The 19,048-nt window shown below is 37.6% G+C and overlaps 1 protein-coding gene across 1 annotated transcript in view; it reads right to left on the bottom strand.

The window, feature by feature from the left end:
• LOC111160628 (tripartite motif containing 69) overlaps positions 1–19,048 on the bottom strand; it is a 34,051-nt gene extending 15,003 nt beyond the window's left edge. Inside the window, exons 1-3 of the mRNA XM_022523856.1 lie at positions 18,939–19,048; positions 16,345–16,718; positions 698–1,174 (exon numbers count right to left, since the gene is read on the bottom strand). Of these exons, the coding sequence (XP_022379564.1) occupies positions 698–1,174; positions 16,345–16,350 (483 nt within the window). The 5' untranslated portion in view covers positions 16,351–16,718; positions 18,939–19,048. The remainder of the gene's footprint in view (positions 1–697; positions 1,175–16,344; positions 16,719–18,938) is intronic.

Here is a 19,048-nt window from a genome sequence, read left to right as displayed (position 1 = left end):
GGTGCCTGGGTGGCTCAGTGGGTTAAACCTCTGCCTTCGGCCTGGGTCATGATCTCAGGGTCCTGGGATGGAGCCCCACATCCAGCTCTCTGCTCAGTGGGGAGCCTGCTTCCCTTCCTTTCTCTGTGTGCCTCTCTGCCTACTTGTGATCTCTCTCCCTCCATCAAATAAATAAATAAAATCTTTTAAAAAAAAAAAAGAATACTCATTTCTTCCTTTTGCCCATTCAAATGTAAATTATTTCCCAATTCAAGCTTTCATTCACCATGCATCCCCTATTTCCATTTTCTCTAATCTTCTTTGAAATTTTAAATATTTATGAATTACAAATGTGACAAAATTTAGCTCTCAATAGTAGATTATCTTGCTTCTGTTGTTTTATTCATTTTAAACTTGACTAAATTTCAAGACTTTTATAATAAGAGCAATATCTTGTACATCCATACTCTACATGGGGTCTAATAGAGTTCTCTCATGGCAACATATAGGTAAATATTTGATTGAGTGAGTAGGCCAGAGCTACTCCACTGCTCCTTTCCTATAATCAGCAACTCTAGAGAAAGAACTTTGCAAAATATGTTGTATTTTCTAAGCTTACTAATACTCATCTGAATAAAGGTTGGCAGAGAGAAGAAACCCTACAAAAGATTTTTCCCAGCTTTCCTAAGGCATTTTTCAAGGCCCAGGGCTCACCCACCATGAAGAAATGGACAGCATCAGAGATCTGCAGGAAATCTTTAGACTGCCCGACAGACAACCGAGCATCTTTGCATTGAAAGCAGATCAGTTTCCCATCTGGCTTACTGAATATTTTCAGGTTCTCTCCATGCTCTGGGCACTGTGGATGGCCCTTGAGTAAGGGTAGCTTCTTAATCTTCTCTACCAGCTTCTCAAGTACAAGGTTGAATGTACAGTTGCTATATTGACATAGCATCTTACACTCAGGACAGAATGTTTCCTTTGCTTGCTGCTTCCAAAAGTTTTGGATACAGGCCTGGCAGAAGTTGTGGCCACAGCTTAGCATCAGTGGATCACGGAACCAATCATTACACAGTGGGCAGTGTAGCTCCTTAGTAATATCTTGTATCTGCACTTTAGAGGGTATCTGGGTGATCAGATCACGCACTTCCTCGTAGTTGCCTGGGTCGATGTTGGAGCAAGGTCTGGAAGGTACCTTTGGAAAAGAACAACTAAAATGAGTTTCACTTTCCTGCTGCCCATTTCAAACTCCAGGAGAGTGGGCTCTGTTCTTAAAGGAACTGAGAATAGGTACAGCCAGAGTAAAAGCACCGGTCTCCTCTTTGAAAGTGATCTGATAAATTCATCATTTTCTAATGTTATTTCTACTCCCAACACTATTTAAACTTTAACAGAGAACTAAGGCAAAAGAAAGAGTATTCAAACTAAGAATGTTTTTTATTGTATATTCTTCTTTCCACCCACTTTCCCAATGTATTAGTTAAAAGTTTTACTTTCAACTTTTGTTTTACTAGTTACTACCTTTTTGTTTTGTTTTGTTTTGTTTTCTAGAAGTCATATACAAAGAATTGGAAGATCAGATTCCTCAGTGATATAATATCACCAATCATAATATCATCTAGTCTTTTCCTCCTCCTTTTTTAAGAACACATTACAGAGGGGTACCTTGGTGGCTCAGTGGGTTAAAGCCTCTGCCTTTGGCTCAGGTCATGATCCCAGGGTCCTGGGATCAAGCCCTGCTCGGTGGGGAGCCTGCTTCCCCCTCTGTCTCTCTGCCTGCTGCTCTGCCTACTTGTGATCTCTGTCAAATAAATAAATAAAATCTTTTAAAAAATTTAATTAGGGAGTGTGCCTTCTTTTTCTCTTCTCTGAGTTTGTGTAAAAATAATAGAATTATCTGTTCCTTGAGTATTTGGCCAAATTCACCAGCATAACCTTTGGGACTAATGCTTTGGTTTGTTGTTGTTGTTTGTTTGTTTGTTTTTGCATTATCTAGAAGTACTGTTTTACTTTTTCAATACTTATGGGATCATTTAGATTTTCCATAGTTTTCTGACCCAGTTATGGAATTTATATTTTTCTGAGAATTTACTTTGCCTAAGTTTATAAGTGTATTTGTATAAAACTATATTCTCTTATTATCTTTTTATTGAGATATACATACATAAGGGTATATACAGTATTTATATATTTTAAATAAGAATAACAAAGCAACATTTTGTAATTGCCACCCAGGTCAAAAAGTAAAACACTAATTGCCAATACCTTTGATGACCCCTGTGTGTTCTTTTCCAATTGCATACATCTTTATTCTCATAGATAGCCAATATTCTGCTTTTTTTACTTAAACATGACTATACTTTTCTCTATTATTTCGTCATCTATGATTGCATTCCTAGCTAATATAGTGTTTAGTTTTTTCTTCTGTTTTGAACTTTATGTAAATACCCCAGATTAAGATAGTTAGAATTCTTTATTATCTCTCATTGCCACACCTTCACCAAAGTTGTAGCTCTTCAAATGTCCCAGCTTTATTCAAAAGTCTCAGGTCTAGTTCCTTACTTGGTGCAGGTCTAAGGATTGTTAAATCTGAGGTTTCCTCAGTCTCAGTAACTCTAAACTACCTCGATGCTTTTCAGTTCTATATTCTTTTTTTTTACTTTGGAATTTCTCTTTACTTTTTTGTACACTCCATTTCAAAGTATGGATTTCAAAGGATGTCTGTTACATCTTAACTGGCATTTCTGGGTATTTTATAGTGGTAGGTTTTCCAGGAAAAATGGTTAATGGCAGGGTTGCCTGGCTGGGAACTTCAGGGAGAACCCCGCAAAAACAACTATTAAACCTGCAAAACTGTCAGAATGAACTTTTGCAGAACTTTGGGATCTAGTAAAAAACTTATAACCAAGGGAAAACTTAAGGAAGAAGCTGCCACATAGTAGTAAGAGTATAACTGTTGCATTTTAAATCATTCACATACCACTCTTCACTCCTTAAATTGTTGACAGCCATGAAGATGGCAGCTGTACTCTTGGTGCAAGTTGCTAGTGCCAGAGGGAGTATGAAAACTCACAGCTAAATTTATAGTGATAAACACCTACCTTTAAAAAACAATGACCACAAATCAATGACCTAACTTTCTATGTTAAAAAAAAGCAAAAAACCTAAAAAAAAAAAAAACCCAAACCAACCAACCAAACAAACAAACAAACAAAAAACAAGCTAAATCCAAAGCTAGCATAAAGAAGGACAAAAAGATTAGAGTGGAGATAAATGAAATAGAGACTAGAGAAACAACAGAGAAAAACTAATGAAAACAAAAGTTGATTCTCCGAAAACATCCACAAAATTGACAAACCTTTAATAAGCTAATGTTTTCTAAAAGGAAAGAGAGAAGACTGAAATTATTAAAATCTGAAATGAAAGGAGAGATATTACTAAAGGCCTTAGATACTAGATAGTATCTACTTAGATACTATAATACTAGAAAAGTATTATAAGAGAATACTGTAAAGAATTGTATGCCAACAAATTGGATAAACTAGATGAAATGGAAAAATTCCTAAAAACATATTAACTACCAAAACTGACTCAAGAGGAGCACCTGGGTGGCTAAATAGGTTAAGTCTCTGCCTTCGGCTCGGGTCATGATCTCAAGGTCCTGGGATCGAGCCCTGCATCAGGCTCTCTGCTCAGTGGGGAGCCTGCTTCCTCCTCTCTCTCTGCCTGCCTCTCTGCCTACTTGTGATCTCTGTCTGTCAAATAAATAAATAAAATCTTTTAAAAAACTGACTCAAGAAAAAATAGTAAATATGAATAGACCTATAACAAGAGATTAGTAATCAAGAACCTACCAATAAGGAGGGGGAAATATGGCAGAGGAGTAGAGGACCCTATTTCAACCAGTCCCTTGAATTAAGATGGATTCCTGCCAAATCATTCTGAACACCCATGAAATCAGCCTGAGATGTAAGAAGTCTACAAACAGACTATCTCCGGCGGTTAGTCTCGAGGTATGAAGCAGGGATCTGTGATTTTGTGAGCAGATATTGGAAGATAGGGGAGGGAACCTTCATAAACTTGTACCAGGAAGGTGAGAAAATGCAAAAACCTCCCATGCAGGAGATGGGGCACAGACTCTCAGACAAGTAGCAATGGGGAAAGAACTTTAGGGCAGCACCCCAGACAGAAACCTGGAACTACAGGTGTGTGAACGAGAACTGGGGTGGCTTGCGATTTTAGAAGCACAAAGGGCAGTGCCTGGCCCTGGGAGCGGCATTTGGGAGTGCTGCTGTGGGGCACACAACCCAGGAGACTATGGTTTTTAGCAACACAGACAGAAACAGAGACAGTGTGGCCTGGAGAGCTCCGTAAAGAGTAGACTGTGATCTCTCTATTCTGAGACAGAGGTTTGAATGAAGTCACTTCTGCTCTGACTCTCGGAAGAGATTCAGAAAGCTGTCAGGGATGGGGCACCTGGGTGGCTCAGTGGGTTAAAGCCTCTGCCTTCGGCTCGGGTCGTGGTCCCGGGGTTCTGGGATCGAGCCCCGCATCGGGCTCTCTGCTCGGTGGGGAGCCTGCTTCCTCCTGTCTCTCTGCCTGCCTCTCTGCCTACTTGTGATCTCTGTCTGTCAAATAAATAAATAAATAAATAAATCTTTAAAAAAAATAAATAAAATGCTATGAATAAAATGCGGTCTAAACTGTATACTCTGACCATCAGGTTAAACAAGGCAGAAGAACAAATTAGTGAGCTAGAAGATAAGATGATAGAAAAAAAGGAAACCCAGGAGGCATGGGAAAAACAGATTAAAGCCCAAAGAGTCAAACTGAGAGGTTAATGACTGAATGAAATGTTTCAAAATCAGAATTTTTGGGATCCCTGAGGGGGTGGAGAGAGAGAGATATCTAAAAGATATATTTGAACAAATCATAGCTGAGAACTTCCCTAATCTGGGGAAGGAAACAAATATTCATGTCCAAGAGGCAGAGAGGACCTCTCCCAAAATCAGACCGACACCATGACATATAAAGTACAATTCACAAATCTTAGATCCAAGGAAACGATCTTGAAAGCAGCAAGGGGAAAGAGATTTCTTATGCAAAGAGGGAGAAGCATCAGCATAACCTGTCTGCAGAGACCTGGCAAGCCAGAAAGGACTGGCAAGACATTCAGGGTACTTAAATGAGAAGAACATGCAGTCAAAGATACTTTATCTAGCAAGGCTGTCATTCAGAATGGATGGAGAGACAAGGAGCTTCCAAGACAGGCAGAAACTGAAAGAATATGTGACCACCAAGCCAACTCTGCAAGAAATATTAAGGGGGGTTCTATAAAAGGAGAAAGAACCCAAGAGTGATAAAGAACAGAAATTTGCAGAGACAATCTATAGACACAAGGACTTCACAGGTAACATAATGACAATAAAATCATATCTTTCAATAATCACTCTCAATGTGAACAGTCTAAATGCTTGCTTGAAAAATTATCCTGATACTAAAACCAGATAAAGATATTACAAGAAAATAAACTAATTTTAGGATTTTTTTTTTACAAGAGAATGAAAAGCAACTCAAAGACTGGATAAAAATATTTGTAAAGCTTGTACCTGATAAAGGTCAAATATCCAGGATATATGAAGAATTCTAAAAATTCAACAGCAAAAAGACAAACACTCAATTTAAAAATGAGCAAAGGACTTGGTTAGACATTTCTCCCAAGAAGATTGACAGATGGCCAACAAGTATATAAAAGATGCTAACATCATTAAAGAAATGCACATAGAAACCATAATGGTTGGTTCATACCAACTAGGATTGCTATAATTTTTTTTTAATAGAAAATAACAAACATAGGTGGGGACCTGGAGAAATCGGAAACTTTATACGTTTTGCTGAGAGTATAAGATGGTACAGCTACTGTGGAAAACAGTTTGGCAGTTCCTTCAAAATGTTAAACATAGAATTAATACATGGCCAACCATTCCACAACTAGGCAGATGCCAAAAAAAATTAAAAACAGGTGTTCAAACAAAAACTTGTTCACAGATATTAATAGCAGCACTATTCACACTTGTCTCAGTTGGAAACACCCTAAATGTTCATCAGCCAATGAAATGGATAAATAAAATAAAATTTGGCATATCCATGAAATCAAAGATTATTCCATTATAAGAAGGAATGAAGTACTGATACATGCTACAACATAGATGGACCTCAAAAACATTATGCTAAGTGAAAGAAGCCAGGCACAGAAGTCGCATATTATTTCATTTGTATGAATATCCAGAAAAGGTGAATACATAGAAACAAAAAGCAAATTAGTTGTTGCCAAAAGCTGGAGGGAGGGAGAAATGGGGGGTGACTGGTTAACAGGTATGGGATTTATTTGGGGGACATAAAGATATTTTGGAACTAAGTAGAGGTGATGGGTACACAATACTGTGAATGTGCTAAATAGCAGTCACTGAATTGAACACTTTAAAATGGCTAATTTTATGTAAATTTTACAGTTTAAAAAAATGAAGTCATATCTGACTCCAGAGCCAAAATTTTATACTAAACAGGATCCTGCTTTGCATAATGCTGTATTATGGCTACTGTTTGATGTGTACCACCAGAATTGGCTTTGATCTCAATGCCTAAGAGTCTGATGAAGTACGCATTCAATAATGCCAGCTCTGTTCTAAAGCCCATATTGCTGGGGCGTTGAAATGGGTAAAATAGAGGATTCTGCCTATAAGCAGCTCACATCCACTAACATTTGTGGGTCAGGTTAAAATACAACTAGAAGCCCCTAGTAGGAGGGTAATTTGTATAATGGAGATAGGGATGTTTTAGGGGAGCATAATAGATAGGTCCCTGACACTTGAATAGGGTGTAGGAGTCAAAAGAAACATTAAAGATCACTAAGGTGGGACTTGAAAGATCATATCTTAGGCAGACAAAAAGTGAGGAAAATTAATATGGGGGGTAAGAAATATTAAATGTACATGTATTATTTCTCAACTTGTATATTACGTTTTCTGAAGAATGAAAAAGTTAAATATAGACAGAAGTTATATTCTGAGGCAGAATCCCTGAGGATTGGTTATGTCTCATGCTCTTGAAAGGGAAACTAGAACTTATAACTTGTTCTGATTCTCAAGTTAGTAATAGAATCAAAGGAATCCAAAGAATTCTAAGACCAGAGTTCTCTCCATCTGCTACACTTCCCCCTTGAAAATCTGAGAATCCAGAGCTGCTTTATTTCTCATTCTTGACCCCCCATTCCCAGGTAGAAGTTTGTATTTGCCTCTATCTAGGGACTTAGTTCTGCTTATATTCACATCTATCCTAGACAGGGAAACATGGCTAAAAATTATTTGACTCATCATCAAATTCCATTCTCATTGATGACTTTTTCTGTTGCTCTCTTCCCATACCTAAATTTTCATCTCTTTCTGTCCAAGTGCTTTGGCTTGTGTCCATAGACCTTGGTTCCCTAGTCTTGTACACCACTTGTGTTCACTATCACTGACACCAGATCTCCTCAAACCTGGATCTTGCCTGCTTGGATCTACTATAGCCATTTTCTCTTTGAATATTACCTCTCCACCATGCTCTCCAGTCTCTTTTTCTGTAACTCCCATCAGACAAACATCAGAGCTTCTTAGCCAACTTTCCTCTTAATTTCCTTTCCTTATTTTCTAACTACATTTTTAAACTGTGCTTTGCTCTGGACATTTTCTCCCATTCTTTTTTATAGATGCTGTTTATTTCTTATTTCTTTAAACATCTTTGAATGAAGAGACATCTTTAGTTCTCCCTGCATCAGCTATTTATAAGAAATTTGCAAGAGGGTGGAGAAAGGGCCATATCTGAGGCTATTTTCTTTATGAAACAATGTGTATATGAGTTCTCATAGCCCTTACTTCCCCCCATGATCAGCACTGCAGGGTTACTTACACTGTAGTCAGTCTCCTCCACTCTTCCTCACCAACAAACTTCTTTCCACAAATATGGCTTGTTTGCCCTTGTTCACCTTCACTTCTCTTGTGTCTCAAATCTTGGTGATAAATGGGTACATGAAATCTCCTGCTTTAGCCTGCTTGCCTGTTCTCATTGTTCTGTACAAGTGCTTGCCGGTCTTGGGGCACTTTCTTTGGAGAGCTATGTCACTCTTGCTTTGTATAAAATCTGCATCCCTAAGCATCTATTATTACATTCCTGTATGACTTTCACTGTATTGATATGGTAGCCCTTCATAGGCTTGTAATCCAGGCTTACAGACATCTCTAGCTATATTGCAAGTAGAGTTTGTCTAGTTTTCATTCTTCTTGTAGTTTTGAGTTAAAGAAGGATAAGTTTCTGAGAGAAGAAGAAATGAAACCACTGTTTTTATTCTACCACTTGAAAACCAAAGCTTAAATTGTTTATGACACTTTATCCAACATTTCTACGTGTTTTGGGGGGAGTAGGTTATAGAGATATTTCAATATGTCCTTCATATACCATCTTGACCAGATTTGGTAACGTATTTTCAGTAATAATCAGTGTGGATGCCTCTCCTCAAAGATTACAAGTTGGATTTCTCTCCAACTTATAGGAATGGGGACTCAAAGTCCATATTAAACAGTGTTACAGAAAAGGCTATGCACTATTCTTTGCACACCTGGATTTTTTAAACCAAGATTCATCCCCAGTACCTACTAGATGTGTTAATCATCTAGTTGCTGTCATTCGTGCAGTCCATGCTAAAGGTCAAGACTACATTCATGGGGCACTTGGGTGGTGCAGTTGGTTAAGCATCTGACTCTTGGCTTAAGGCGCAGATTGTGATCCCAGTGTAGTGACATGGAGGCCAGCATTGGGCTCTGTGCCCAGCACAGAGTCTGCCTTGGATTGTCTCTCCTTCTGCCCCTCCTGCCTTTGCTCACACTCATACTCACTTTCTCTCTCACACACACAATCTCTCTCAAAATAAATAAATGGACCTTTAAAAAAAGAGGGGGGGAAGACTACATTTATCATGCAGCCTTTACCCTCTCCCAGGTATAGGTGAATAAAATACAGCTGGGCTTCTGACCCATTTGACAACCCAAGGTGTGACCTAAGCAAAAAGATGATCTGGGCAATATAGAATCTCTTGCGAATTTAACTTTGGAAATAGAATCAGGAAATTGACAGTTGAAGCAAATCATATAGATAGCCATGAGGTACAATTTGGGACATGAAAAGTCATGGCATAAAGAATTTTATTTATTTTTTATTAAAATTTTTTATTTTTTTTATAAACATATAATGTATTTTTAGCCCCAGGGGTACAGGTCTGTGAATTGCCAGGTTTACACACTTCACAGCACTCACCATAGCACATACCCTCCCCAATGTCCATAACCCCACCACCCTCTCCCGACCCCCTCCCCCGAGCAACCCTCAGTTTGTTTTGTGAGATTAAGAGTCTCTTATGGTTTGTCTCCCTCCCGATCCCATCTTGTTTCATTTATTCTTTTCCTACCCCAAAACCCCCCAAGCTGCATCTCCACTTCCTCATATCAGGGAGATCATATGGTAGTTGTCTTTCTCTGACTGACTTATTTCGCTAAGCATAACACCCTCTAGTTCCATCCACGTCATCGCAAATGGCAAGATTTCATTTCTTTTGATGGCTGCATCGTATTCCATATATATATATATACCACATCTTCTTTATCCATTCATCTGTTGATGGACATCTAGGTTCTTTCCATAGTTTGGCTATTGTGGACATTGCTGCTATAAACATTCAGGTGCACGTACCCCTTCAGATCACTACGTTTGTATCTTTAGGGTAAATACCCAGTAGTGCAATTGCTGGGTCGTAGGGTAGCTCTATTGTCAACTTCTTGAGGAACCTCCATGCTGTTTTCCAGAGTGGTTGCACAAGCTTGCATTCCCACCAACAGTGTAGGAGGGTTCCCTTTTCTCCACATCCTCACCAGCATCTGTCATTTCCTGACTTGTTAATTTTAGCCATTTTGACTGGTGTGAGGTGGTATCTCATTGTGGTTTTGATTTGGGGATGAAGAATTTTAAAGGAAACAGAATCTAGGAGCTAAATTTTAAGTAGAAGTCAGAAGAAATGCAGGTGTAGATGGAGCCAGTTCATTGGTAAAGACAAGAATTTTAGAGAGAAACAAATGTGGAGAGTGTCTATGTTACATTAATCACAGCACTGTCCTATGACTCTTCTTGGATTCTGATGCCTAGCACAGTTCTTTGCTACAGAAGGGGCTCAACAAACGAGTTGGAAGAATGGATATTTATCCTCATGGTAAGTGTGGTTACCTCTTATTTAAGATAACTTGTCTAAATCTCTCTGCTCTTATTAATCGACCCTCTACCTCCACACAGTATAAAAACTGTTTTCTGAAATCTTGTCATGGAGTTTGCTAAACATTCATATAATGACTTACTCTCAATCTTCCTCCTCCTTGACTTACAAGTCTCTCTCATTTGACTCCTGTAATACGATACCATCTAGTCCTCCTGTCTCTGACCACTCCTATGCCTTGGTCAGTTTCTCTTCCTCTTCTCACTTTCTTAAGTGTAAGCAATCACCGTGGTCTAGCTTCAGTTCTCTTCTAGCTCTCTACTCTTCTTCCCAAGTGAACCATTCATTCCCAACGTTGTGTACAACCTCTATAGAGGTGACTAGGGAGGTGACTCCCAAATCTGTATCTCTAAGCCCACATCTCTGAGCTTACAACTGGATCCTTGAAACTCAACAAGCCTGAAACATAATTTTTATTTCTTCCTAAGTCAGTTCCTTCTCTTGACTTCCCTATTTCTATTTATTGTACCACCAATATCCCAGTTTTGAAATATGAGTTATCTTTGGGTGTTCTCTTCTTCCTTTCCCATCACCTAGTCAGTTACAAAGTCTAGTTAATAATAGTAGAAATAATAATTGCTAACCCTTCTCTGCCTCAAAAATCTGCTTTTGCTTTCCATTGCCTACCAAATAAATTGTGTGGGGTTTTTTTTTTAATTACTAAAAAGTCCCTAGATTTCAGAATTCTATACATGTTACAAACTCCTATTTCTAGTCTTAACTCCCATGGTTCTGTTGTACAGGGAAAACTTTTAACTTACCATCCTTTCATATGCCAAACTCATTTAAGTTTCATTAACCAAAAGATAAACCCCCCAAATTTTTTTAAGATTCTTCCATTTTTTTGCACTAGGCTGAGTGGGCAATTCTATGGAAAAAGAAAAAAATCTAATTATTCACCCTCTCAATATGTGCTTAGAAGATCAAACTCAGAAACATATGCCCTTCAGGGAATATGCAAATATAAAACGTATTGAATTTTAAGCCAATCAGTCTGTCTAGAAAACTTTAAAATTAGATGCATTCTGAATAAGATAAAAGTTATGGGAGAACCTGGCCAGTTAATGATTTAAGAGAAAGGTTGCCTACCAGAGCACGTTGTTAGTCCTAGTGAATGCAGTAGCTTTTGGAAATGGATACCATCTAGGTATTGTATTCAGTATGTTTTTAAAATACATTTAAGGTATATGAGTGGTTTCCAGGGCTGGGTCAAGGGGGAAATGAGGTGTGACTGCTAGTGGGTATGGAATTTCTTTTTGTGGTGATGAAAAATGCTCTAGAATTAAATAGTAGTGTTGGTTGTACAACTTTGTGACTGTGAAAAACCACTGACTCATACACATATGTGAAGACATATATACATATATATATACATATATATATATATATTTTTTTTTAATATTTATTTATTTGACAGACAGAGATCACAAGTAGGCAGAGAGGCAGGTAGAGAGAGAGGAGGAAGCAGGCTCCCTGCTGAGCAGAGAGCCTGATGCGGGGCTCGATCCCAGAACCCTGGGATTATGACCTGAGCCGAAAGCAGAGGCTTTAACCCACTGAACCACCCAGGCGCCCCTGAAGACATATATTTAATGTTAATGTTGACATTATATGATTTTTTGTAATTTGATTGTTAATTCATCTTGCCAATTGAGGTTTTACCAATTACTCTTTCAAGAATATAGCCTCTTCTATAAAACAAGGTATTAGTTTAATCATATTAACTAATATTTACTGACCATTTACTATGCAAAATGCTTTTTGCACATTATTTCATTTAATCCTCATAACAGCCTTTTGAGATAGGTATTATTCTGCTGTTTTGAAGGAAATTGAAGCCTAGGTTAAATAACTTGCCAGGGTCACACAGTAATTAAGTGGTAGAGCCTGGATTTGAACTGATTATCTGACCGCAAAGCCCATTTTCCTAATCATTGAGTCAGCAGAGGGCCAATCAGTGTTTTGTGCAATTGAATTTATTAAATGGATCAAACCTGTGGGACACCTGGATGGCTCAGTCAATTAAATGTCTGCCTTCAGCTAAGGTCATGGTCCCAGGGTCCTTGGATTGAGCCCCACATCAGGATCCCTGCTCAGCAAGGAGTCTGCTTCTTCTTCTTCCTCTCCCTCTATCCCTCCTCCTTCTCCTGCTCTCTCTTTCTCCCTTTCTCTCTAAATAAATAAAATCTTTTAAAAATCTTTAAAAAATAATAAAGTAAAATAAATAAAATAAATTTTAATTTATTTTATTTATAATTTATAATAAACTAGAATTTTATTTTATTATTATTTAATTTTTATTTTATTTTTATATTATATATAATTATATATTTATTATATATTATTTTTGTATTTTATATATGATAATAAATATTAATATACTTATATTTTATGTGTAAAATATATAATCATAATTTATAAAATAATGATATTGGATTTTATTTTTATTTATATTTTATATTTATTATTTATATTATAAAAATATAAATTATAAATGAATAATATTTATGTATATATTTATAAATAAATATTTAATAATATACAAATAATAAATAACAATAAAATAAAAATAAAATATTTAAACAATAATAAATGGATCAAACTCCAGCGAAATTGCTGGAACAATTTCCTGCAACTCCAGAGGGAAAAATAGGAGAGTCTAAAAACTGGAAAACAAAGGTGATTCTGAAATTTCTCTATCTGGAAATCTTAGGAAATCACATCCACTGCCAGCTCCAGCTCCTTAGGGAAAGTCTAACCTGAAGGTAGAAGGAGAGAAATTAAAGTCCAGGATAGGAATTACCCTTAGAAAGTACCTGGCTGGCAGCAATCACTTTATAAGAAAACACATCCATCTCCTTTCACTCACCTTGTATATTCTCATAAAGCAGAGAAAAGGCAAGGAAGGAGTAACACAATGAAGTCATTGGAAACTTGCAGAAAAATGCTCAAATTTTTCCCAGTTTTTACTCCCCTGGGAAGTTTTGGATTGTGAACTTTTGAAATCATGGTTAGTAAAATATTTAAAGGTCATTTGTTACTTTTCAAAAAGCTTTTATTTCTTCAAGGTAATTTTTAAAAACTCTGATGGGCAGGTTTCTGAAGAATTAACCTTAAGAGCAGAAAAATACAATTCATCTATAGAAGACAAATTATGTGGTACATCTGGCTCAAACACAAGAGCAAGATACAGTCACGCTTCATGTGGCCAGTCACTTTCACTCTTTTTTTTTTTAAGATTTTATTTATTTATTGATAGAGAGAAAGATCACAAGTAGGCAGAGCAGCAGGCAGAGAGAGAGCAGGAAGCAGGCTCCCCGCTGAGCAGAGAGCCTGATGTGGGGCTTGATCCCAGGACCCTGAGATCATGACCTGACCCGAAGGCAGAGGTTCAACCCACTGAGCCACCCAGGCACCCCTGCCATTTTAACTCTTATAAGAAAGAAAGATTATAAACTTTTTCACTTAGTCTTAGCTTCTCAGAGTTAAAAGAGACCAGAAGTCATTTAATTCACTCCTTCCTAGCTGCTGTGTGAACATGTCAAATAATGGAAAACTTACTATTACACAATTTTTTATTATTATGGAAAAGTGTCTATTTTTACTAACTTCACCTTAAAAAGAGTGCAGTAAGAATAGATAATAGTAATAAAAGTATAGTAGAAATAGACAACAGTGTCCATTTTTCCCTCTAGAAGTTATAAACAAAATACATATAACTCTGTTTCATCAACTAAGGATAGGGAAGAGTAAGAGCAAATCCAAAGGTTCCAAAACTGAGGAAATTAAATCCTTATCTTAATGATTAATATACATTTAATTAAACTTTATAAGAAATGGAAACTGATGGTATGATGATAAATCAGAACATAAGGACTCGTGTCAAAATTCCTTGTTCATGAATTTTAGTATTTTTCAGCTTTCTTTTTGTAAATATACATTTTCTTTTGTCTGTCTATCAAGAAAACACTTAGTTCAGACAAATATAATTTCTTTTATTTTAGCTCTGAAGACATCTTAAAGGAACTCAATTAAAAATATTTAACCCCTCAACAAAACTAAAACACAACCTACTGAATGGGAGAAAATATTTGCAATTGACATATCCAATAAAGGGTTAATATCCAAAATATAAAAAGATCTTATACAACAACTATAGTTGTATAACAAAAACAAATAACCCAATTAAAAATGGGTGGAAGACATGAACAGACATTTCTCCAAAGAAGATATACAGATGGCCAACAGACACATGAAAAGATGTTCAACATCATTATCAGGGAAATGCAAACCAAAAGCACAATGAGATACCACCTTACACCTGTCAGAATGGCTAATGTAAAAAAACAAGAAACAACAAGTGTTGTTGAGGATGTGGAGCAAAAGGAGCCCTCATACACTATTGGTAGGGATGCAAACTGGCGCAGCCACTATGGAAAAAATTTTATGGAGGTTCCTCAAAAAATTAAACATAGAACTACCATATGAGCCAGTAATTGCACTTCTGGGTACTTACGCAAAGAATTCAAAACCACTAATTTTAAGGGGTACAGGAATGTGTTTATTGCAGCATTAGTTACAATAGCCAAATTATGGAAGCAGCTCAAGCATCCATCGATAGATAAAGAAGAGATGGTATATATACACAGTGGAATATTACTTAGCCATAAAAAAGAATGAAATCTTACCATTTGCATCAACATGGATGGCTCTAGAGGGTGTAATGCTAGGAGAAATTAGCCAGTCAGAGAAAGAAAATTACCATATGATTTCACTCATATGTGGAATTTAAGAAACAAATGAACAAAGAAAAAAAGAGACAAACCAAAACCACTCTTAATTATAGAGAACAGATTGGTGGTTACTGCAAAGGTGGTGGAGTGAGGGGTGGATGCAATAGGCAAAGGGGACTGAGAGTGCACTTATTGTGATAATCACTGGGTAGTGTAAAGAATTGTCGTGTCACTATATTGTACACCTGAAACTAATAAAACTCTCTATATTAATTACACTGGAATTTCATTTTTTTTAAATTATATCTTAGCTAATGCTAATTCCATTTATAACTTTTCAGAATTCTAACAGGCATAAATAACCCCAGACTTCACTGTAGTGAAAATAAAATGATTAGTTCTTCAGTCAATTTTGTAAGATGCAGCTAAAGATAAAAATAAGTAGCTGGAAGACAAGAAAAATGTTTAATTCCTGTGAGTATCAGTTCTATTGTAAATATAAAATACCAAATGTGATAGCATAACTGGAAACCAAGTTATATATAGTAAATTTTTTCAATCGAAAATAAAGTGATTAGGACGGGTGAAATAGGTGATGGGGAATTAAGAGTACACTTACCTTGGTAAGCACTGAGTAATAGATAGAATTGTTGAATCACTGCATTATACACCTGAAACTAACATAACACCATATCCTAACTGTAATAGAATTAAAATTTAAAAAGAAAAAATGAAACAGATCCATGTGTACTGTGAAATAAGACTATCTTTAGAATATTAAAAAAATAAAGTGATTAGTTAATAAATTTTTTACAGCATTTAGTTTTATTTTTCTCAAGTTTATGTTGGGCATCACTACTTACCTACCAATCTCTCTTATCGAAGTTCTCAATTATTCTAGGGACACCAGGGTGACTCAGTCAATTAAGCAGCTGGCTCTTGATTTCCACTCAGATAGTGATCTCAGGGTGGTGGGATTGAGCCCCAGGTCTGGCTGTGCACTCACTGCGGAGTCTCCCTAAGATTCTCTCTCCCTCTCCCACTGTCCCTTCCTATCCCCCCCCCTAAAATAAATAAATAAATAAATCTTAAAAATAAATAAATTCTCAGTTATTCCAATACCCGAAGAGAGGATAGCAGCTATCTGTCACATAATCTGTCACAAATTAAATATTCCACTGAATTTCCTTTCATGATCTAAAATCCATACCTCCTCCTGTGATCCAGTTTTCTACACTATGCCTAGAAAATGAGTTGAGTTAGAGAAGGATCACTCACCTCCATTAAGCTCTTGTCATCAGGCCACCAGAGGGCAGATGCAGGTACTTGGATCAGAGCACAACATGCCCAGAGTAGCTGCAGACCAGGAGTCAGGGACCTGGTAGTTTGCTAAGAATGGGCTCAGAGCATGACAGAAGGAAGAAAATTCAGGCACTGGGGAGATACAGCAAGGCCAGAGTGAGGTCTGGCAGATTCCGTGGCAGTTTGTCAGTTGCTTTGATCACCATTAGCTCAAGAGAAAGAGAAACCCTGATTGGAATGGCCTACCCACCCACCCTTTTTTATGAGGGAGGGGGATGGCAACTCATTTCGATTCAAGACGGCAGTCTAATCTTGAGATTGACATATCACCAATTCCGAGTTGGGATTCTCTACAAAAGAAGAAATAAACATCATCTGCCTGTAAGCCTAATGCACGAGAAATAACCACCTCATCTCCGTTTGTGATCCCTTCAATGAGACACCATCTAAGTGGCTTTAATGAAAGCTATTCCACCTCTCAGAGCTCACATTCCATTCAAACAACCCCGACTCTATTTCTGAGATATAAATGCCTGGAAAATGCAAGGCCCTTAAGGAAGCAATATGAGAAACGCCTCATTTCTTTCTTGAGTCATTTTAGTTCACAGAGATTTGTACCTAGACTGTGCTTCTGAGTGACCAACAGATTTTCTTATAGTAATTCCTCTAACTCAATAGATTTTATTGAATGTCTGTCTCCTACTCAACGCCTCACTGTCCAGTCCTAATGCGCACAAATATTCCTCTGGTGTTTGGGATGTCCAGGTATGCCAGGTTCTGTAGTTTTGCATATGTTGTCCCTTCTGTTGGGGTCCTCTCTCTCCCAACCCCAATCATTATCTCTTTAGTAAACTTTTCCATAACCAGCCTCACCAAATTTTACTCCCTTCTCCTATCCATTGTAGAAAATATTTCGTACTGTATACTCTGTAGTACTCTGTACTAGAGTTTGTCACCTTCAGCCTTGCTGACACTTTGAGCTGGCTAAGTTTTTGTTGGGTGGGGGTGCTGTCCTGTGAATTTTAGGATGTTTACCCACATCTCTGGCCTGTGCTCACCAGATGCCAGGAGCACCTCCCTAGTTATCATAGTCAAACTGTTTCCAGATACTGCCAAATGTCTGCTAGGTACATGGGGGTGACTACCTCCCAGTTAAGAATTAGTGCTTTACACATTTCTATAGCACCTTAGATCTTTGTGCATACCTGTACATAATTATTTTGTTTGATTGCATGTCTGTCCCTTCACCTAAAGTATGGACAACTGCTGGGTAGTGCTGTGTCTTGCTCACCTTGACAGTACATGGCATTTGTTGGATAAAACTCCTTATCAAATAAATGGCTATTAAATTCTGATGATCAGCTAGGAACTATGTTCTTTTTTTTTTTTAAGATTTTATTTATTTATTTGACAGAGATCGCAAGGAGGCAGAGAGGCAGGCAGAGAAGAGAGAGAAGAGGAAGCAGGTTCCCTGCCAAGCAGAAAGCCCGATGCGGGACTCAATCCCAGGACCCTGGGATCATGACCTGAGCCGAAGGCAGAGGCTTTAACCCACTGAGCCACCCAGGCGCTCCAGGAACTATGTTCTTAAGTAAAAAAAAAAAAATTAACTTTGTTTCATCTTGAATATTTTTGTTGTTAGCCGAATTTTTTTTTAAAGACTTTATTTATTTAAGAGAGAGAACAACAGAGGGGGAGGGGGCAGATGGAGAGAGAGAAACAGGCTCCCTATTAAGCAAAGAGCCTGATACAGGGCTAGATTCCAGGACCCTGAGATCTTGACCTGAGCCGAAGGTAGATTCTTAACCTACTGAGCCCTCCAGGCAGGCGCCCTTTGGCTGAAATGTTTAACCTCATTCAGTAAAGATGATTGTTCTAAATCCTACAGTCTTGCACATCCTTGAGCCTGTAGCTATGGGACAAGAATACTGGTATAAAAGACAGAAGCCTAAAAAAAAGACAGAAGCCTTCTGTCCCACTGAAGAACCCAGAGCACTGAATAATGCTAGCTAAGATGTTTAACTCCTCTGGGAATCAGTTTCTCCCATAAGATGTGACTTCCTAAGACTCCCTTCCATCTTCAAAGATTGTGATGCCAAATTCTATATAGCCTGAGGTCCCAAATTTCACAACGGGGCACTTCAAGTTTTTATTTCACTATTTAAAAACAAAGTTGGATGTTGCCTGGATGGCTCAGTTGGTTTAGCATCTGTCTTTGGCTTGGGTCATGATCCCAGAGTCCTGGGATTGAGCCTTACCTTGGGTTCCCTTCTCACTAGGGAGCCTACTTCTTCCTCCCCCTCTTTACCACCCCCGTTCCCGTCCCACTCCTAGTCATGCTCTGTCTCTCTGTCTATCTCTCTCTCAAATAAATAAATAAATAGAATCTTGAAAAAAAAAGTAAAACAAAGTTGGGGGAGGACAGTGGTATCTTAAGAAGCTACATGTACCGGGTTTTACCATGTAATTTGTAGGGGAGGGAAACAAAAACAAAGTCATAAATCAAAGTTACTTTTCTTTTTCCAAGCCTCAATCTTACCATTATACAAAATATAGATGATAATGCTTACCTCATAGAATTTCAGTGAGGATTAAATGAGACGATGTATATAATGGGCTTAGCAGCTCTTGGCACATGGTGAGCACCCAGGACAGCTACTGTCATTGTGCTGACATTGGT

The sequence above is a fragment of the Enhydra lutris genome, unplaced genomic scaffold (assembly GCF_002288905.1).
Source record: "Enhydra lutris kenyoni isolate GAN:26980312 unplaced genomic scaffold, ASM228890v2 scaffoldscaffold4, whole genome shotgun sequence".
Lineage (NCBI taxonomy): Eukaryota > Metazoa > Chordata > Mammalia > Carnivora > Mustelidae > Enhydra > Enhydra lutris.
This window is presented reverse-complemented; position numbering and strand designations above follow the sequence as displayed.